The following is a 23,139-nucleotide window of genomic DNA, read 5'->3' as shown; positions in this document are numbered from 1 at the left end:
TTCGCTCCCGCTGGGCTGAGGAGCGTCCGACGCGTGACTCACGGTGGCGGCGCGGGGGATGCCGACTCGAGCGCCGAAGGCCCCAAGAAGCAGCGTGGCACCGACACTCAAAATGGCGGGGACCCAAACGGAGGTGCCGGAGGTGCCTGTGGAACGCACTTCGGATGAGGTGCTACAGGTATCCATGCGGAACTTATCCCAACTACTGGATGACAAGCTGGCTAAGCTGCATGCTTCCATGGACGAGATCAAGGATGTGCTGGCTGGACACGCGACGCAGATCCACTAGGTGGAGGAACGTGTTTCGGCACAAGAAGACAGAGCGGTGGTCGCGGATGGCAGGATTGATTCCTTGGAGACCCGAGTGTGTCAATTGCTCGAGAGAGTGGAGGACCAGGAGAACAGGGCCCGCAGAAAGAACCTCCATCTGATAGGGCTCCCGGAGTCAGTGAAAGATTCTGACCTTCTCCACGTGGTGGAAAGATGGCTGCCGAAGGAGCTGGGCCTGGCGGAGCAGGCTGGCCCTGTGGTGGTAGAGCGGGTCCATCGTGTTGATCAACGTCGCGATGGGGACGGCCGGGCCGCCCAAGGCCGGTGCTGGCCAGATTCCATAATTATGCAATCAAAGCGTCCTGTTGGACCTGTTCAAGAAAACCAGATCTCTGTCCTATGAGGGGGCCAAGCTTATGCTATTTCAAGATTTCTCCACCAAAGTTGCGGAGCAGCGCAGGGCCCTTACGCCGTATTGCTCGCAGTTGGTCACGAGGGGAATAAGATTTGCATTTCTTTACCCTGCTAAGGTGAGACTAACTCATGAAAATCGGACTTTCACTCTGAGCACGGCGGACGATCTGAAAAAGTTCCTCGAGAAGCTGCCAGCACCTTAGGAGTGTTGCTGGGCGCCTGTCGTGAGCTTTCTGGTGGTTTTTCTTCTATCAAGTTGTCTTGGTCATCCGACAGTGTGGTGTTGATCCTGTTCTGCCCGGTGATGCTGGGGGCATATGCTTTGCCTCAGCCTGTGTGAACTGCTTGCGTGGAAGACTCCAGTCTATACAGTATCCTTGAGTTAACAGAAGCCATGCCGCCTCGACTTCCATCGGGAGAGGGGGACCTGCACTGCAAGGATTTCTGGCCTCTGGACACTTGGTTTGAGAGTATGATGAGTGCCTGTTTGAGAGTTTTGCCAGTTTGATGTTTATGCAGTTCTTTTTGCACTGTTTTGCTGTGTTTTACATATACCTGGGCGTTGTAGCCCTTTGGAGTTTTTGTGAGGGTTCATACTTTAGCTTCCAGATGGGAGGCTGGGTGGTGGATGAGTGGACGAGAGTGTTCGTGTGAGAAGGGAGAGAGTGGGATGGAGGTAGTGCTGGGGTGTTGGATGTGTGTGTGGGGATTGTTTGGTTTGAAAATGGTTGAGATGCGAGGGGAAACTGGGGGTAGTGTTGTGGGGATGAAAGAAGACAGGATTGGAGTGGGAGGCGGGTTTTGGTGGGGCGGGGTGGGGGGGTGGAATGCACCTGGGGTCTCTGATCGGTAAAGTAATGATAATTCAGTGGGTGGCGAGTTGGTTTGGCTGGAAGACCGGCGCTGCTGCCCCACAGGCCTGTTGTCTTGGGGGGACTTACTTCTTACCAACTGCTCTTGTGAGTTCTGTTAAGATTGCTAGCTTCAACATTGATGGCTTGCACTCCCCGGTGAAGCGCAGCAAATTACTTCAATACTGTAAGAAATTAAAAGTAGATGGTTTAATGCTTCAGGAGACTCACCTCAGCGTGTCAGAACATGTTAAACTGAAGAGAGATTGGGTAGGGGAAGTCGCTTTTGCTTCCTATAACTCCAGACAGCGAGGTGTTGCTCTCCTCTTCCATAAAAAGCATCCCTGTAGTATGCACAAAGTGATCCAGGACCCTGAGGGGCGATATGTGATATGGGCAGGAGTTTTCCTGGGGAAGAAATATGTGTTTTGTTCTCTTTATGCACCTAATGTATACTCTCATAGATTTTTTTCTGTATTAGTAGCGGCTCTGACGCCTTTTTCTGAATATCAATTGGTATTAGGTGGGGATTTTAACATTACTGCAGACCCACTTGTTGATTGCAGGCCGCCTAAGCCTCGATTGAATGGGGGCGACCACAAGGGGGTGAACTTTGTGATGCAACAACTGGGTCTGATTGATGTATGGCGCACACTGCATGCTACTGAATCTGATTTCACTTTTCACTCTCAAGTACATGATGTTCACAGTCGCTTGGACTATCTGCTGGTGGCTCCTTCTCTGCTGGCGGGTATTCCACGAGTGATGATTGAAGACGGTGTTTTGTCAGATCACCACTTGGTTTGGCTGGAGCTCATTGATAGGCCGGGGTCACAGGGGTTGACTATTAGTTGGCGTATGAATCCCACGCTATATGAAGATGCTGAGTTTAAGGATTTCCTGGAACAACAATGGGATTTCTTTGTGAACAAAGACCCTGCTTCTGATGTATCTGAGGTGGTGTTTTCGGAGGCAAACAAGGCGGTCTTGCGTGGTAAAATTATTGAGTATACTACCCGCAAGCGCAGAGCCCAAGATAAGACACTGTTGGACTTGGCACAACGTTTAGCCGCGCTGCGTGGGAGTTTACATGCTCCGGGTGCCACGGCAGCTCGATCTCAATACTTTGACCTACGTAGGCAAATTAATGATTTATTGGCAGATAGAGCCCTTAGAGATATCAGAATGTATAAATATCGCCTACATCGCTGGGGAAACAAAGCGGGGAAATTGCTCGCGTCTTTGGTAACCTCAAGGGCTCCGAAGCGCATTATTTCAAGGATTCGGGCGCCTGATGGTAGAGAGGTAACTGCCCAAGCTGGGATACAGCAGAGTTTTGTTAATTACTATAGGGCTCTATATGATAAGGGGACTTGTGACACAGCACAGAGGACGACTTTCTTTCAGGACCTACAGCTTCCGTCCTTGGGACATGAGCAGCGAGAGATGTTAAATGCCCCGGTGCGAGGGTTGGAAATCCAACAAGCTATTCGGGCCCTAAAATTGGCTAATGCCCCTGGGCCTGACGGGCTGGGTTCTGAATATTATAAGTTGTTGGGGGTAAGTGTGGTGGGCCCATTTCAAGCCCTATGTGGGGCTCTTAGTAGAGGTGACCTACCTCCACATAGACTAACTCACGCTAATATTGTGGTTCTACCGAAACCGGGTCGGGCGGAAGATCAGCTGGGATCCTATAGACCCAATCAAGATATCAAGTTGTTTGCTGCTATTATGGCAGCTCGCCTGGGTCGGGTTTTGCCCATCTTGGTTCATTCGGACCAGGCAGGTTTTGTGCCGGGCCGCTATTCATCTGCTAACGTGCTGAGGGCGCTTTCGGTGCTGCAGAATCCTGGACTTGTTGGGCAACACCCGGGACAGAAGAACGCTCTTATAGTTAGTCTAGACACGGAAAAAGCGTTCGATAAAGTGTTATGGGATTATCTTTTTTGGGTTCTTCCTCAGTTCGGCATTATGGGGAGCTTTCTGACTGGGATTCGATCATTATACGCTCATCCTATGGCCCAGATCCTGATTAACGGGAAGCTTACCTCTTCTTTTGAACTTGAGAGGGGGACGCGCCAGGGCTGTCCCCTCTCCCCGATGCTTTTTGTGTTGGCTCTAGAGCCTCTTGCGGCTAAGCTCCGTCAGAGCCCCGATGTGCGTGGTATACGGTTGGGTTCCCAGGAATTTAAAATTAATCTGTTTGCGGATGATATGCTCATCTTTCTGGGAGACGCTGAAGAGGGGGTTCCTTGATTAATAGATCTTATACAGAGATTTGGAGCCTTTTCTGGGTTGCGAATTAACTTTGATAAGTCGGAGGCTCTGGCGATCTGCCCCTCGTGTGCTCTGTGGCATGATCCTTCCTTTCCACTGCAATGGTCTAAGGGTACGCTCAAATATCTGGGAATATATCTGCATGCGGATCCGGGGGTGGTTTATCGGAAAAACGTACTTGATAAATTAGATGCAGTCTGAGCTCTGTGTAAGCGGTGGATGGAATTTCCCCTCTCGTTCCTGGGGCGCGTTGCCCTTATTAAAATGGTCCTCTTGCCGAAGCTCCTGTATCCACTACAAATGGTGCCCCTTTGGATCAAACAGAAAGATGTGCAGGCTTATAGGGGGGTTGTTTCGTCCTTTATATGGTGCTCCCGCCGGGCGAAAATTGGCTATAACAAACTGATTAGGGGGCGCGAGCAAGGAGGTGTGAACTTGCCCGATTTGCGTCTTTATAATGTTGCTGCTTTGTTGAGATGGGTGCATGAATTATGTACGGGTGTTGACAGGTTTGCCCCGGCTGGATTCTGGTACCTTTTGTCAGCTCCGGTGTCAGTTTTTAACCTTCTGTGGCATGGCCCTTCTATGCTTCGACCCTTGCGAATGGCCTGGTGCTGGTGGCGGTCTTCATTGGGGGGCACGGTGGGACCTTCGCCTTTTACGGAATTGGTGGGTAACCCTAAGTTTCCTGCTGGATTGTTACATGCATTTTTTGCCTCAGTTCGGACGTCTGGGTGTCGTTTTGTGGGGCAGGTTGCTGAAGTTGAGTCGGGATCGGTTCCCTCTTTTCTGGCGTGTCGGGACCGCTGGGGTTGGGCCGCAGGGTCTCTGTTTGCATACTTGCAGCTGTGTAGCTATTGTTTGGCGCTCCGTTCACCGGAGGGCAGCTTACCCACTTTCACTTCCCTGGATCAACAGTTTTTGTCCGCCCCATCTGAATTTAACGCGCTCTCGGAGTGGTATAAAGTGGGGAGGGAAAGACGGTCTGGCAGGTTTCTTGATGCTATGGCAACGGATTGGACTCTAGCTTTGGGAGAGCAGGTCACTGCTGATGAATTAGTTCTGTGTTTTCAGGAATGTGCCTCTGCCTCCCCTAATGTGAGTTTACGGGAAGTACATCTGCAGATTCTGCACCAATCTTATTTAACGAGATGTAAGGGGCGAAAGATGGGGTTATGGCTTGATGACTGCTGCCCCCGTTGCCCGGCTCGCCGGGACACCTTGGTACATCACTTTTTGGAATGTTCACATGTGGATCTTTGTGCTTCGGGAGCTGGAGAAAGTTATAGGATTATCTATAGACTGGTCTTATAAGACGTTACTGTTGGGTGACACAAGTCCCCTGGTGGAAGCGGGTATTGGCGATCCTGGAAGGCGCTTTCTTTTAGTGGCCTTAGGAATCACAAAGAAACGAATTCTTCGCTACTGGATTGGCACCATGCGGCCAACAGTCCAACAGTGGCGGGCCAATATGTCTTTGATGGCTGGTTGGGAGCGGCAGCACCGCCGGGGGGTTGAGAGCTGGAAATCTAGGACCTATTTGGATTATTGGAGTTCCTTTTAGTGCTGGCTAGAGATCATGAGTGCACAGGGTGGGGGGGGGGGGGGTTGGAAGGGGAGGGTTTCACTCAAAATTGGATCTGCATGGGAGATGATATGTTGTGGATTTATCTATGTTTGTTTAATTTTTACATGAACCCTTGACTTTTGTACATGATGTCTTTCTTGACTGGTTGCATTTTGTATTTTCTCATATGCATTGATCCTTTAATAAACATATTTTCAAAAAAAAATAAAGCATATAGGGACAGATTTAAAGATCTCAATCTGTATACTTTGGAGGAAAGGCAGGAGAGAGGAGATATGATAAAGACGTTTAAATACCTACATGATGTAAATGTGCTTGAGTCGAGTCTCTTTCATTTGAAAGGAAACTCCGCAATGAGAGGGCATAGGATGAAGTTAAGAGGTGATAGGCTCCGGAGTAATCTGAGGAAATACTTTTTTATGGAAAGGGTGGTAGAAGCATGGAACAGTCTCCCAGAAGAGGTGGTGGAAACAGAGACTGTGTCTCAATTCAAGAAAGCCTGGGATAGGCTTGTGGGATCTCTTAGAGAGAGGAAGAGATAATGGTTACTGTGGATGGGCAGACTGGATGGGCCATTTGGCCTTTATCTGCCATCATGTTTCTATGTTACTCTTCTACTTTCAATTCTTGAGTCTTGCATAGGGTTCAACCCAAGTTCTCGTTTTGTTCCCATTGGAACTATTCCTTCCTCCTTACCTCTTCAGCTGCCCTTAGGAGCTCTTCCAATTAACATATTGCTATGGGTTATTGTTTTCACTTTCTTGATTTCCTCCTTTGAAAGTGCAAAGATCACATTGCAGCAGTTCTGTTATTCATTTATGGAGAGGTTGTGATGCTTCCTTTCTCCACTGGCAGGTATGACCTTTTACCCTGGTTTTTTGCTTCCTGAGAAAATTTAAAGAGTCATGGGATAGGAGACAATGATTTGTTGTGGATTAGAAATTGGGTATTCAATAGAAAATAGAGGGTAGGGTTAAATGGCCAATTTCTCAGTGGAGGAGGGTAAATTACAGAGTGTCGCAGGGATCTGTACTGGTATTGGTACTATTTAACATATTTATAAATGATCTGGAAATCGGAACGATGAGTGAGGTGATTAAATTTGTGGATGACATTAAACCATTCAAAGTTGTTAAAACGCATGCTAACTGTGAAAAATTGCAGACAGACCTTAAGAAATTGGAAGATTGGGCATCCAAATGGCAGATGAAATTTAATGTGGACAAATGCAAAGTGATCAATACAAAACAACTCCACTATCTACTATAATAAATACCTCTAGCGCTAATGTGTCTTAATAGGAGGAAAAAGCCTCAGGTTCTGAGTGAGCTGTATAACTTTGCAGTTCTACTCTTCAGCATTATAGGCATAAGAAACCTCTGGACACTTTATGTTGTCTAACTATAACCATTCATAAACATTAGTGAGCACAAGATGAATATTATAATCCCCTCCAACATGGGCCCATGTTTCACGGCTCAAATGCCACTTCTTCAGGGCATCGGGGATACCAGCTATAAATAAAGAACAAAAAGCATTGTCTTTCTAATCATTTAGAGCTTCTTACCATCTACAACAGTGGTGTCCAACCCTGTCCTGGAGGACCACCAGGCCAGTCGGGTTTTTGGGATAGCTCTAATGAATATGCATGAGAGAAATTTGCATATAATGAGGAGACAGGCATGCAAATCTGCCTTATGCATATTCATTAGGGCTATCCCAAAAACCCAACTTGCCTGGTGGTCCTACAGGACAGGGTTGGGCACCACTGATCTAGTACTCACTGTAACGTTGTTGCTTCTTCCTTACGAGTGTCAACTGTTCAATATGCCTTGGCGTTTTACCACGCCCCATCTTGGGGGTGTGACAGAATCACCGGCACAATCAAGCAGCCAGACTGTGAAAAAGGACTAATAAAGTAAAACCAATTTATGGTATTATTTAACCCGTAAGGCTGAACAGTATTTAAGTTATAAATCCAATACTGCTCTTGTTGCTGTGCAAATGCAAAGTGATGCACATTGGGAAGAATAATCCAAATCATAGTTACCAGATGCTAGGGTTCACCTTAGGGGGTCAGCACCTAAGAAGAATATCTAGGTGTCATCATAGATAATTCACTGAAAACTTCCACTCAATGTGTGGTGGCAGTCAAAAAAGCAAACGATACTAGGAATTATTAGAAAAGGGATGGTAAATAATACTAAGAATGCCTCTATCGCTCCGTGGTACAATCTCACCTTGAGTATTGCATTCAGTTCTAGCTGCTGTATCTTAAAAAAGATATAGCAGAATTAGAAAGGTTCAAAGAACAATCAAGATGATAAAGGGGATGGAACTCCTCTTGTATAAGGAAAGCCTAAAGAGGTGAGGGCTCTTCAGCTTGGAAAAGAGATGGCTGAGGGGAGATATGATTGGTATAGAACAGGTACAAGTGAATCGATTTTTTTTATACCATCAAAAATTACAAAGACTTGATGAAGTTACAGGGAAATATTTTTAAAACCAATAGGAGGAAATTTATTTTTCACTCAGAGAATAGTTAAGCTCTAGAACACGTTACTAGAGGATGTGGTAACAGTGGTTAACATAGATGGGTTTAAAAAGGCTTGGACAAGTTCCTGGAGCAGAGGTCCATATTCTGCTAATGGGACAGACATGAGGGAAGCCAATGCATGCCCTGGGATTGGGGTAGAATTGAATGTTGTTACTGTTTGGTTTTTTTTATTGCCACGTACTTGTGACCTGGATTGGCCACTGTGGAACCAGGATACTGGGTTAAATGGAGCATTGGTCTGACCCAGTATGGCTATTCTTATATTTTTATTCTCTATGTTTGGTTGTCAGCTTCACCTACAAATTTGACCTTCTGCTTCTTTGTACTGGTGGTATCTTGGTCACATTTCAGGTCCATTTCAGTACTGTGCTTTTAAATGTATACTGTCTTCTGGCTATTTATTCAGCTATGACTCTAGCAGTGTTTCTGGCTGGCAGGTGGTTTCCTTCTGTGGGGCAGGATTTGCAGCATTCTCTCTTCGCCCATAGCTTCTAGGATTACTTGGTTGAATCTGTCCTATTCCTCGTTCTAGTTTGACCCACCCCATTTTTTATACTGCTTGCTACATCCCATTGGTCTGATGTTGGTATGATGACAAGGAAGGAAAAATTGTCTTACCTGACTATCAGTCCAGTCTAGATAACCACCTGGTACGCTTGATGCTAGTCTTCTTCCCCTTGGTATCTTGTTATGGTTTTGTTTTATATATTTTCAGGTATTTTTCTATGTGCCCACTCACACTTTGCCAGCATCAGGGGATTCCCAGTGTGCCATTGCTATTTGCACATCCTTTTCTTCATGGGGTTCCTGGCTGATTGACACAGCTGGACTCAAGTTGTTTAGTCCTATCAAATCAGTCCAAGCTAATGGGTTATGACCATCTACCAGCAGATGAAGACAGATAAAATAGTTATTGTGATTCAGCCCTAAAGGGTAACGTGCACCTTGGAATTTAGATCAGTTGGACTCCTGAAGTAGATGCCTTCTTTAGGAGTCCAACTGATCTACTATTTTATCACAAACATTGGAGACAGCAGGTTCTTGAATTGTGTGTTCCTGTCTCATCACATATGAGTGGGAAAACCATAGAAATAGTGGATCAAATGAACTCAAGGCCTCTACTGCCAAAATTACATCTTAGATTAATGTCATCTAACGTAAATTATGATCAGTGTTCAAGATTTCTTACAATAAACTTTGTGTGTTCATCCAGATACTCTGGTGTTTCATTCCACTATATTGCGTGGCTTCCTTAATTCCAGTGTGGGATTATGACACTGTGGGTTTTTTTCTACCACCGGTGGATGACAACATAACACAAATTAAACATATGGAGAATTGATAATGCAGGACAATGTAAAGTTGTGAAGACACTATGATTGCAGTTGTTAACAGCAGACAGTGATGATCTCCAGTATTGTGATAACTTTTATTTTTGTGTTTATAGTTCTGCAATCGGCAAACATTGGGAGGCAGAATTGGCAACGCTCAAAGGTAATAATGCCAAACTCACAGCAGCTCTACTGGAGTCTACAGCTAATGTGAAACAGTGGAAACAACAACTTGCTGCATACCAGGAGGAAGCAGAACGATTGCACAAGCGGGTAAATACAGAGACATTAAGTTTCTATGCTTTAAACAAAGTTAGGTAGCTGCAAACTGTAGCTAAACCAATATGCACATATTGTACTCTATGTAGAGTAAGAGAGATTTATCTTCCATAATGGTATTATTAGGCTAAATCTGAATAAAACTAAGAAAAAAATATCTATAAACATTATATATAATACACTAGTGTTTAAGCCCGTTACATTAACGGGTACTAGAATAGATGTCTGTCTGTCTGTCTTTCTGTCCCTGCCCCTGTCTCTTTCTTCCTTTCTTTCTGTCTCTCTCCCTCCCTCTGTCTTTCTGTCTTTCTTTCTTTGTCTCCCTGCCCCGTCTATCTTTCTTTCTTTCTCCATGCCCTATCTATCTTTTTCTCTCTCCCTGCCCCATCTTTCTTTCTGTCTCTCTCCCTTCCAATGTCTATCTTTTTTTTTGCTCTCCCTTCCCCCTGTCTCTTTCATCCTTTCTTTCTGTCTCTCTCCATCCTGCTGTCTTTCTTTCTGTTTCTCTCCCTCCCAATGTCTAACTTTCTTTCTTTCTGCCTCTCTCCCTCCCATGTCTATCTTTCTTTCTCTCTTCCTCCCAATGTCTATCTTTCTTTCTGTCTCTCTGTCTCCCAATGCCTATCTTTCTTTCTTTCTATACCACCCTCGGAGTCTCTGTGCTTACCCATGTAAAAAGCTGTAATGTAAACTGCCCTTCACTATGGGTAAAAGAACCTGATAGAGCTGGTAATTGTACTCACATCACAAAAATGGTTGAGAAAGGGTATGATTAGGTCTTGGGAGGGAGAGAAGCATCTTTCTAATCACTGTAAACCACATAGAACTTCACGGTCCTGTGGTATATAAACTGTTATTATTATTATTATTATTATTATTACTGGCAGCCTGGTCCCCTTAATTGGCCCCTTCCTTCCCTTTGCCTGTAAGTAAAAACCATTCGATCATAAGAGAATTAGAAGCGACTGGGCCATGGTGAGCCGAACCCAGCCCCAGCGCTCACTTCCGCACTTTCTCTGGGGAGTGCTTCTTTAGCCCTCGCTCGCTGCCCACTGTCTCTAACTTGTTCCCTGGACCCTCTTCTGAAGTTCCTGGCCTGCTGCCTCATCTTCAGCGCTGCCAGGGCTCCCGAGGGATCGCTGCAGAACTATGACCTCCTGCCTGCCCTGGGATCGCAGCAGAGCCACGACCCTGCCTGCTGTTCTCCCCCACCCCCTTGGTAGGTCCGGTCGCAGCGTTGCCGAGGGAGGGCGATGGTGAAACCACCGCAGGCAGAGTTCTACTCTACTGTGCATGTGGCAGCACGGAGGCACGGAGTTTGAAGTGCGCATGTGCGCTAAAGGTTTTATTATTATGGATTACATTGAAGGAAAACATTTTAACTTCAACTTGTGGTGCTGATTAAAAAAGTTCTTAATATTTTCCAAATGAGAAAATCTGGCCTATTGATCTACAGCCAGTTAGGATATGCCAATCAGATATTGGTCATGTGTCCAACGCATGGATGCAGCAGGAGCTTCATGCATTGCTGGCAAGGTACATAATTCAGTTCCATGTTTCGGCTAGTTCTGTTGACTAGTCACAAAAGATCAAAAGTTATTGGTCTTGATAAACCTGCAAATGTTCATCACATGTCCCTTCAAAATCCAGAAACTGCTTCATGTTACGCTCAAAGAAAATATCACAAACTTTATCTCAAGAAATGCCTTCTTATCCCAGGACAAGCAGGCAGCATATTCTTGACTGATGGGTGACGGCACCGATGGACAATTTTAGAGTGATTGCACTCTAAGAACTTTGAAAGTTCTAGTAGGCCGCATCGCGCACGCGCGAGTGCCTTCCCGCCCGACAGAGGTGCGCGGTCCCCAGTTTCTTAGTTTCCGCGGAGCTAAGAAGACGCGTGTTCCAACTGCTGTTGGAAAATTTTTTCAAATTTTTCTCGCCTTCCCGCTCGCGCGTTATTTTCTTGTCGTGATTTATTCACCTTATCGTTTCTTTCTTTTATTTAAAAAAAAAAAAGGCAATTTTTTTCAACTTTTTTCCGGTCAGCCCCGGCGGGGCCTGTTGGCACCATCGAAGCCTCGGGCTTCGATTTTGCTACCGCCGTTTTTCCCTTCATGCCCCCTTCACCGGGTTTTAAGAAGTGTCAGCGGTGTGCACGTCCTATTTCCCTTTCCGACCCGCACAAGTGGTGCCTTCAGTGTCTGGGTCCGGACCATAGAGCAGAAACGTGCACCCGCTGCAGTTCTCTCCAAAAGAGAACTCTAAAGAATCGCCAAATTCAACAGCGAATTCTTTTCGGTGCCGCCATGGAAGTTCCCCCGCATCGACACCGTCATCTTCCTCCAAATCGGCACCGGTGACTTCGACACCGCAAGATCCATCCTCGGTGTCGCATCCTGTAGGTAAGCCGGCTAAGAAGCCATCCCCTACTGTCCTTAGCCCGCCAGTCGAACAAGCAGTGAGCCAAGTCCTGCAGACTGCGCGCCGGCCTCGCAAACGCTCCGCTCCTATTGAAGTCACTGCCTCTTCATCGGCATCGACTTCGCCTGAGCGTCGAGCTGCACCGCAGGTACCGAGCAAGAAAAAAGCGGTACCGGTGCCATCGGGACCGTCTCTGGATGAGAGAATAGCATCCATCCTTCAGGTCCAGCTTAAGGAGCAGTTACAACACTTGCTCCCGGCTCTGCTGACTCCGAGCCTTCCAGTGTCGGTACCTACTGAGCATTCGGTGCCGATCGTCGAACAGCCTGTTTTGTCGGCATTGACGTTGTCGGCACCGCAAAAATCTGTTTCTATGCCTGTTCTCTCGGCGGAACCGAAGTCTCTTCGACGCACTGCTTACTCGACTTCGGAACCGGTGCCATTCTCTGACACCCGTACTGCTGTACAGTCACCCGGTACGGTGTCCATGAGGTCTGATAAATCGGTACGCAAAACCAAGCATACCGAACCTTCTACCCCACTTTCTCAGGGCCGTCTGTCATCGGTACGGGACCCTGATTTGTGGGATGATTCTGATGACCCCCTCGGTACCGAGGCAGATTATTCCTCGGAGGAGGATGTTACATCAGTGCAGGATCCTGCTGGTAAGCCAGAGCACTCGTCCTTCACCAAGTTTCTTAAGGAGATGTCGGACACCCTTTCCATCCATCTAGAGTCTGACTCTAAAAAATCCAAAGCATTTCTTGATGCTTTGGATTTTGACCAGCCTCCGAAAGAATTTTTAAAGTTACCCCTCCATGACATCTTGAGGGAAACTTTTTACAAAAATTTAGAAACTCCTCTCACCGTTCCAGGAGCCCCTAGGAAGCTAGAATCGCTTTACAAGGTGATTCCTATTCCAGGGTTTGACAAACCCCAACTGCCCCATGAATCTCTGCTGGTGGAGTCCACCCTCAAAAAATCGGCAGGCTCTAGTGTATATGCCTCTGTCCCTCCTGGCAGAGAGGGCAAGGCCATGGATAAATTTGGTAAAAGACTTTACCAAAATGCAATGCTGGCCAACCGTTCAGGTAATTATGCGTTTCACTTCTCTTTTTAACTGAAACATTTGATTCAGCAAGTCTCTTCTTTTCAAAAGTATCTTCCTGACCGTAAGCTTCCTGCATTCCAACAATGCACTTCCAGTCTCCTACAACTCAGGAAGTTCATGGTCCGGTCCATCTATGATACTTTTGAACTCACATCCCGAGCCACGGCTGTGTCTGTAGCGATGAGACAATTGGCATGGCTCCGAGTCTCCGACCTTGATGTGAACCACCAGGACCGTCTTGCCAATGCTCCCTGCCTGGGTGATGAGCTCTTTGGAGAATCTATGGATACCACCACTCAAAAGCTCTCTACCCATGAGACGAGGTGGGATACTTTGCTGAAAAATAAAAAGAAGCCTCCTCCTCGTCCATTTAGACAGCAGCCATCATATCAGAGGCGGTTTTCTGCTCGGCCAGTTCAGCCTCAACCTCCACAACCTCGGAGGCAGCGGCAACAGCACCAACAAGCACGTCAGCAACAGCCGCCTACCATAAAGCCTGTCACTCAGACTAAGCCGACTCAGCCCTTTTGACTCCCTTCTCCTGGGCATTGCCAGTCTCCCTCCCTCCTGTCCTCTTCCACTGCCCATAGGAGGTCGATTAACCATTTTTCACTCTCGATGGGAGATAATCACCACCGACCAGTGGGTGCTCTCGATCATAGCCCATGGCTACTCCCTCAATTTTCAGACTCCCCTGCCATTAGGCCTGCCAAAAGAGTCTGCTTCCAACAAGTCTCAGTCCCTCCTTCTCGCTCAAGAGGTTCAATCCCTCCTTCTTCTCAATGCCATCGAAGAAGTTCCTCAAGATCAGCGAGGTAAGGGTTTTTACTCCCGGTACTTTCTAGTTCCCAAAAAGACCGGAGACCTCAGACCCATCTTGGATCTCAGAGATCTCAACAAATGTTTGGTCAAGGAGAAGTTCAAAATGCTCTCTCTTGCCACCCTCTACCTCTTCTTGCTCAGGGCGACTGGCTATGCTCCCTCGATCTCAAAGAGGCTTACACACATATTCCTATCCATCTGACATCCAGGCAATATCTGCGCTTTCTCATCAATCAACATCATTATCAATACAAAGTGCTACCCTTCGGCCTGGCCTCCTCTCCCAGGGTATTCACCAAATGTCTGATTGTGGTAGCGGCCTATCTCCGCTCTCACAACTTTCAAGTCATCCCTTATCTGGACGACTGGTTGATCAAATCTCATTCCCCTCAGGCGGTTCTGCTTGCCACCAATCAGACCATTCACTTCCTTCGACTATTAGGGTTCGAAATCAATCTACCCAAGTCTCACCTCATTCCGACCCAGCGACTTCAATTTATTGGAGCCGTTCTGGACACTGTTCTGATGAGGGCGTTTCTTCCATCCAACCGCCTTCACGCCATCCTCCATCTCTGTCAGCGGGTGTTTCAACAGATTACCATTTCTGCGAATCACATGATGGTGCTATTGGGGCACATGGCTTCGACAGTACATGTCACACCCTTCGCACGTCTCCACCTGCGTACTCCTCAATGGACCTTAGCGAACCAATGGTCCCAAGCGCGGATCCTTGTTCACAACACATACCTGTGACCTCGTCTCTTCGACAGTCGCTTCTTTGGTGGTTGACATCTTCAAATCTATCCAGAGGTCTGCTGTTCCATCTACCTCCTCATCAACTAGTCATCACCACAGATTCCTCCCCCTACGCCTGGGGAGCTCACTTGAACGAATTCCAAACTCAGGGATTTCGGACTGCCCAGGAAAAGAAACACCACATCAATTTCCTGGAACTCCGAGCGATGTTCTATGCCCTCAAGGCGTTTCAACATCTTCTCTTTCCTCAAGTACTACTCATTTGCACAGACAATCAAGTTGCAATGTACTACATCAACAAACAGGGAGGAACGGGCTCTCGCCTGTTGTGTCAGGAAGCACAACGGATTTGGTCTTGGGCAACAGCTCGTCACTTATTCCTGAAGGCTGTCTACATTCAAGGGGAACAGAATTCCTTAGCGGACAATCTCAGCAGAATTCTCCAACCTCACGAATGGACTCTCGATCCCTCGACTCTTCAGTCCATTTTCGCTCAATGGGGCACTCCTCAAGTGGACCTTTTTGCAGCTCCCCACAACCATCAGCTGCCCCTGTTTTACTCCAGACTCTACTCTCCTCACCGTCTGGCGCCCGATGCATTTCTCCTGGATTGGACCAGTCTCTTCCTATATGCTTTTCCCCCTCTACCGCTCATGCTGCGAACACTGTTCAAGCTCAAGAGGGAACAAGCCACCATGATTCTCATCGCTCCACGGTGGCCCAGGCAACATTGGTTCTCCCTTCTACTTCAACTCAGATCCAGGGAACCCATACCTCTTCCACTGTTTCCTTCTCTGCTTTCTCAGCATCAGCAGACCCTACTGCATCCCAACCTACAGTCTCTGCACCTGACAGCTTGGTATCTCTCGGGCTGACTTCGGCTCACTCACTTCTTTCTCCGCCTGTCCGCTCTATCATTGATGCTTCCAGGAAACCGGCCACGCTCCAATGTTATCAACAGAAGTGGTCTCGGTTTTCTTCCTGGTGCCTCTTACATCACCATGATCCCATGTCTCTAGCAGTGGGACTGGTGTTGGACTATCTTCTTTCCTTGTCTGACTCTGGTCTTAAATCTACTTCTATCAGAGTTCACCTTAGTGCCATTGCTACCTTTCATGAGCCAATTCATGGAAAACCCCTCTCCGCTCATCCTTTGGTTTCTCGGTTCATGAGGGGCCTTTTCAATGTGAAACCACCTCTCAAGCCTCCTCCTGTGGTCTGGGATCTCAATGTGGTTCTTTCCGCTTTAATGAAGCCTCCTTTTGAACCTTTGGCCACAGCACATTTCAAATTTCTTACCTGGAAAGTGGTCTTCCTTATAGCTCTCACTTCTGCCAGGAGGGTCAGTGAACTGCATGCACTAGTGGCCGATCCACCTTTCACTGTTTTTCACCATGATAAGGTGGTTCTCCGTACACACCCCAAATTTCTTCCTAAGGTTGTGTCTGACTTTCATCTTAACCAGTCCATAGTCCTGCCTGTATTTTTTCCAAAGCCTCATTCTCATCCAGGTGAACAGGCTTTGCATACCTTGGACTGTAAACGTGCTCTGGCTTACTATCTTGAACGTACTAAGCCCCACAGATCATCTCCTCAACTATTTTTGTCCTTTGATCCTAACAAGTTGGGTCATCCTGTATCTAAACGCACTCTCTCCAATTGGCTTGCTGCTTGCGTTTCTTTCTGTTATGCTCAGTCGGGCCTGACACTGGAAGGTTCTGTCACGGGCCACAAAGTTAGAGCTATGGCAGCGTCTGTAGCTTTCCTCCGATCTACTTCCATTGAGGAAATCTGCAAGGCTGCTACTTGGTCCTCAGTTCACACTTTTACATCACATTATTGTCTGGATGCATTCTCCAGACGGGATGGACACTTCGGCCAATCTGTTTTACAAAATTTATTTTCCTAATGGCCAACCTTCCCTCCATCCCTCTTTTTGTTAGCTTGGAGGTCACCCATCAGTCAAGAATATGCTGCCTGCTTGTCCTGGAATAAAGCACAGTTACTTACCGTAACAGGTGTTATCCAGGGACAGCAGGCAGATATTCTAGCGTCCCTCCCACCTCCCCGGGTTGGCTTCTTAGCTGGCTTATCCTAACTGGGGACCGCACGCCTCTGTCGGGCGGGAAGGCACTCGCGTGTGCGCGGTGCGGCCTACTAGAACTTTCCAAGTTCTTAGAGTGCAATCACTCTAAAATTGTCCGTACCGGGGCTCTGTCGGTGCCATCACCCATCAGTCAAGAATATCTGCCTGCTGTCCCTGGATAACACCTGTTACGGTAAGTAACTGTGCTTTCCTTCACAATGTATTAAGAGCAGCTGTTCTCATGTGTTGAGCACCCAAGAAGTATGTTGTGGGGTCAGCACATAGTAGCTTTTTTTTCAGTGTGCAGCATGTCTCTTTCTCCCCTCTCCTGCCACACAAACTAGCACTGCTCTTTCTTCTTTTCTCGAATCTTCCCCCACTTCCTCCCTGAGTCCAGCACTGCTTCCCACTTCCTCTTATCCATACTTCAAACTCCCCTGCTCTGTCAAATCTGCATTATCTACTGGCCCCTGCAGTGTTCACATGCTCTCTGGGCCAGCACCAGATCTTTCCCTCTATCATGTACTGCCCTTGCATACACAGGAGGTTGTGTTAGATAGGCAGGATGCGGCAGAGAGAAGGATCTGGCATTGCCTCTGGCCCAGAGAGCCTCTGAACACTGCAGGGGCTGGAAGACAAAGCAGGTTGACAGACCGAGGAGGGGGTAGGGAAAATAGAAAGCAGTTCTCACATTCGGGCCCTGTTAATCGCACGATCTCTGGAATGATTTTCCTCTCCCTTTTGACTGGTCATTCTTTTTGGATGATGATGATGAGGATGATGATGTCGTGTTTTCCCATGCAGCTGATTGGGCATCAGACTTCTCACTTCCATCGTCACTGCTTGCATCCGTAGACGCTGAAGATCCTTCAAAGACTACTCTTTTATTCATTGATTTTATATTACTTCTATTTTCATACCATAGACTCATTCATAGAGAACCATGATATCCTGGCTATGAAACAATCGGGCTTCAGGAAACATCACAGTACGGAGACAGTCTTACTCGACGTCGTAGATGACTGTTGGAATTATTTGGACAAACATAGAAACAGAAAATGACGGCAGAAAAGGGCCATAGCCCATCAAGTCTGCCCACTCTATTAACCACCCGCCCATCCACCCTCCTAGGGGATCCCCTTTGCACTACCCTCGTAGAGATCCGACGTGGGCATCCCACTTTTTCTTGAAATCTTGCATGCTGCTGGCCGCGATCACCTGCGCTGGGAGCTCGTTCCAATGGTCGACCACTCTTTCTGTGAAGAAGTACTTCCTGGTGTCGCCATGAAACTTCCCACCCCTGAGTTTAAGCGTATGCCCTCTTGTGGTCGAGGGACCTTTCAGAAAGAAAAATCATCCTCCACCTTGATATGACCGGTGACATACTTAAATGTCTCAATCATGTCTCCCCTCTTCCTACGTTCTTCGAGAGAGTATAGCCGCAATTTGTTCAGCCTTTCCTCGTACGAGAGATCCTTGAACCCCGAGACCATCCTGGTGGCCATTTGCTGAACCGACTCCACTCTCAGCACGTCCTTGCGGTAGTGTGGCCTCAAGAATTGTACACAGTACTCCAGGTGAGGTCTCACCATGGTTCTGTACAGCGGCATTATGACCTCCGGTTTCCGGCTAACAAAACTTCTACGGATACAACCCAGCATTTGTCTAGCCTTGGATGTAGCCTTCTCCGCTTGGATGTACTCCTAGTTCTATTAGACTTGAGTGTGGCTTTCGACACACTCGATCACAACATCCTACTCTCTAGACTGACTGAGATTGAGATAAACAACACAGCACTATCCTGGTTCAAGTCCTTTCTGACAAAGACAACAATGTGTTCTCACCAACTCCCACTTGTCAACACCAACTTCACCAAAATATGGAGCGCTACTATCCCCATGGCTCTTCAATCTCTACATTAAACCAGTGATCGAAATTGCCGCAAGACATAGGATCCACATACATTCGTTCGCTGATGACATTCAGCTCTACATGCCGCTGGGTCAACATGGGATACCCAACTCAGAAAGCTGACAACCTGCCTAGATGAGATCAAATCATGGATTACATCAAATAAACTCCAAATTAACCCATTCAAGACTGAACTACTGTGGATCCATAAAGAGAGCTGCACAACCCCTCGACCCTCACTTGTCTGGGATAACCCCACCCTCATACCCAAGGACCAAGTATGCAGCCTAGACCTCATTGTAGATGCCAACCTCAAGTATTCAGCACAGATCTCCAAGGTAATATCCTCATCTTTTTACCATCTACGCTAGCTAAAGCATATCCTACAATACTTCTCAGAAGCAGACTTCTCCCAATTGCTATACACCTTCGTGCTTTTGCACTTGGACTACTCTAACAGCTTGTACATTGTCCTCCCTACGAAAGAACAACGTCGACTATAAAGAGTCCAGTACACCGCAATTCGGCTCCTGAAAAACCTTGGTCACTTTGATCCTATCACCCCAGCACTAACCGAAGCACACTGGCTACCCATAGGGAAATGGATAATCTTCAAACAATTAACTATCACCTTCAAGTGCTTTCACAACAAGACCCCTCAATATATAACTGAAAAACTCCCCCTGTATCATCTGACCAGATCACTCAAATCACATCATGAACGCCGACTGTGCATTCCGCCAGCTCCACTTGCAAACAACCCAGAAATATTCCTTTTCTCACACTGTGGCAAAACTATGGAACCAGCTCCCCCCAGTCATTCAAGCTATAAAAGACTTACTACCTTTCTGGAAAGCGGTAAAAACCATCTTGTTCTCAAACCACAGCATCCTGCACTGAAACCTTAGAGAATAAACCTGACAAAATGTATCTTTATTGTAAACCACTTGTATCCCATGTACTGACAAAATGTATCTTTATTATAAACCGTTTTATCCCATGTACTGTAAAAATGTATCTTTACTGTAAACCACTTTGAACTTCACGGTATAGTGGTATATAAGAAATAAATTATTATTATTGTTTTATTAATGGCACTCTAACCTAACAGCATACTGCCAGTAACTGGCTACGAGTGCCTCCATAATCTATATTTTGATACTGGAACTAATGGTTCTCTGTTGCGCATTCTTGCAATCGCAACTTCATTGAATACTATTGCAGGGTTCCACCATGGGTGTAGAGCCTCTAAGGTGGAATTCCCCCTTTTTGTGCACTATAATTATGAACTTAACCATGAACTAAACAGGACATGTTTTTCTGCATGGTTTGGAACTTATTAAGCATGGCATGACTCTTCTGTTTGTTACTCCATCATGCTCACTCCTCTATACCAAACTATGAAACAGGTTGGGATGGATTGTCTATCTCATCCATCACAACAACTCTACTTATTATATTACCAGGATTCTGACGGAGGGATCCAATCTGGGTATTATGCCTGTTAAGTTGGCTCCCCTCCTACATTTTTCAATTGCTATCGGAGTATGGCCTCTCAAATGGATCACCTTCTTTTCCTTGACTGGCTGTTTCATCTATATTCTTCACAGAGGCTCGAAGTTGGAGAATACTATCTAGATCAGGGGTACCCAAAAGGTTGATCGCGATCGACCAGTAGATCGCAAAGGCAACGCAAGCCGATCGCGTTGCCTTCACGTTCTACCTGTTTCCTGAGGCAGAAGCGCCGAGCCGACCAACCTTCCCCTCCTGACGTCAATTCTGACATCGGAAAGGAAGTTCTAGGCCAGCCAATCGCTGCCTGGCTGGCCCGGAACTTCCTCTCTGACGTCAGAATTGACGTTGGGGGTGAAGGCTGGTTGGACCCGGTGCTTATTGGCAAGTAATCTACTCGCTTTATTACTAAATTCAAAATGTTCTTATACTCTGCAATGCCTCTCCCATGCACAAGAGACCAGTTCCAAATCTCGTAATGCTTGTGTAGGTTCCTGTTCACGGGACCTATCTGTGGCCAGTGTCGGACCCTGTTTCAGCCTACATTTAACAGTATGTAATTCATTCCATAGCGTGTTCTCTCTTTCTACCTGGGTTTTATGACAAAGCTTGAAGGGCAATAATTTTGCCCCTCATTACAGCTTTACCAGCTTCCCAGAGAGTTCGAGGCAATACCCCTTCTTGGTCATTGATATCTGCATAATGGACTGCGGAGGCAGAATTATCTAAAGTAGGATCCAGGGTAAGATTAAAGTCTCCCCCCAATAGGATTATACCATCTGAATATTTTTGTAATAGGTTATCTAATTTCTGATAGAAGGAGCCCTGACTTTCATTAGGTTCTTACCAATAGATACCCAAAGGAGAAGGTATCGGTCCTCTGGATCTCATAGACTCTTCTCTTATTTTTAAGGATCAAATAAACGCTCTTGTCAAGAAGTGCTTTTTTAGCCTTCAAATGTTGAGGAAAGTCAGAAACCTTTTCCACCAACAACACTTCTCTGTCCTGTTCCAATCTATCATATTATCCTAGCTGGATTACTGAAATGCTATTTATCTCGGCATAACAAAGACCTGCCTTCAAAGACTCCAAATGATACAAACTACCACTGCGAAATTAATTTTTGGAAAAATTAAATTTGACCATGTGTCTCCTATGCTTTTAAACCTTCAATGGCTTCCGGTCTATCTCAGGATTCACTTAAATGTGCATGTATTGCTTTTAAAATTTTATATGGGAGGGGGGCGTGGCCGTGCGGAGAACGGGAGAGACGTACTTTCCCTGAGCTCCGCGGTTTCTCTCCTGTCGGGCCTCCCTGCGCTAAAATCTGCACCTATATTTCAGCCCGGATTCACCCTCGGAGTTGCTGTCGGCGTATGGACAAGTTTGTCCAAAAAGGCAGCACGGAGATGGCCTCAAAATCGGGGAAGAAGGAGCGAGGCACGCTGAAACCTGGGCCCACGAGCGAGGGAAAGATGGCGGGTGCGGCTGATGCGGCGGATTCTGTGAGCGAGGAGACGCTCACGCGGCTAACAGAGGCGGTGGTGGCTGCGCTGGGCACCTGCCTCGACAAGGTACATGATACCCTGGCAACTCTCACCACGACTGTGGCAGAGTTTAATGGAAGGGTACAGGAAGTGGAGCATCGTGTTAGCACTGCAGAGGATACCCTGGCATCGGTTCAGGAGGAGCTTAAACGCCTGCAAAATAAAATGGTCCACTGTGAGGAAAAGTTGGATGACCTGGAGAATCGCTCCAGGCGGAATAACCTCCGTTTAGTGGGCATTCCAGAATCGGTGATGGATGTGGACTTACTGGCTACCTTGGAAAAATGGCTGGCGGCAGAACTGCTCGTGGCACATGGTCTGGGCCCTTTGCGTATTGAGCGCGCACATCGTCTTGGCAGGAAGCAGGATGGAGTGACCAGGCCGCGGGTGGTGATCATCAGGATTCTTAATTTCGCTCTGAAAGACCTACTGCTGAAAAACTATAGACACAAACAGGATCTTCGGTTTCAAAACCAGCGAATCTTATTGTTCCAGGACTATTCGGCTCCAGTAGCTTCCTTACGTAGGAGTTTCTCCACCGTCTGCAAGCTTCTATCGGAGAAAAAGATGAGATTCACGCTTCAGTTTCCAGCTAAGCTTCGGGTGCTGCATAATGGCCAACCTTTCCTGTTCGATACCTGTGAGGCAGCACGGGCGCAAGTATATCTTTGGTTTCCTGATCTGGCACCCAGCACTTGAAGAGTGCTGACATCTCTTGGAGGTTGCTCTTCTGCTTGTGCGAGGGTCTCTGCGGCGGGTGGACTATCTGCGTGAAGAGACATAAGAACATAAGAACATAAGAAGCGCCATCTCCGGATCAGACCTTCGGTCCATCAAGTCCGGCGATCCGCACACGCGGAGGCCCTGCTAGGTATTCGCCTGGCTTATTTTATAGCCAACCATATCTTTATATGCCTATCTCAAGGAGATATGCATCTAGTTTGCTTTTGAAACCTAGGACTGTCGATTCCGCAATAATCTCCCCTGGGAGAGTATTCCAGATGTCAACCACTCTCTGTGTGAAGCAGAACTTCCTGACATTGGTCCTGAACTTGCCCCCCCTTAGCTTCATTTCATGTCCTCTTGTCCGTGTCAAATTGGACATTGTAAATAATCTTCTCTGCTCTATTTTGTCAATTCCTTTCAGTATTTTGAAGGTCTCGATCATATCCCCACGCAGTCTCCTTTTCTCAAGGGAGAACAATCCCAGTGTTTTAAGTCGATCCTCATATTCCAGTTTCTCCATACCCTTCACTAGTTTAGTTGCTCGTCTCTGCACCCTCTCCAGCAGTTTTATATCCTTCTTTAGGTAGGGAGACCAATGTTGGACGCAGTATTCCAAGTGGGGTCTGACCATTGCCCTATAAAGCGGCATTATAACTTTCTCCGATCTACTCGAGAT

At 46.9% G+C, this 23,139-nt stretch overlaps 1 protein-coding gene across 3 annotated transcripts in view; it reads left to right on the top strand.

Moving 5' to 3' along the window:
• The window catches only part of HOMER1 (homer scaffold protein 1), a 246,911-nt gene that overhangs the window by 151,202 nt on the left and 72,570 nt on the right, over positions 1 to 23,139 (top strand). For all 3 annotated transcript variants that reach the window (XM_033929598.1, XM_033929589.1, XM_033929608.1), the window contains one exon: positions 9,405 to 9,561. In XM_033929598.1, coding sequence (XP_033785489.1) covers positions 9,405 to 9,561 — 157 coding nt within the window. The remainder of the gene's footprint in view (positions 1 to 9,404; positions 9,562 to 23,139) is intronic.

This window comes from Geotrypetes seraphini, chromosome 1, assembly GCF_902459505.1.
Source record: "Geotrypetes seraphini chromosome 1, aGeoSer1.1, whole genome shotgun sequence".
Lineage (NCBI taxonomy): Eukaryota > Metazoa > Chordata > Amphibia > Gymnophiona > Dermophiidae > Geotrypetes > Geotrypetes seraphini.
The sequence above is the reverse complement of the archived record's forward strand: the minus strand, read 5'-3'. Positions and strand labels throughout refer to the sequence as shown.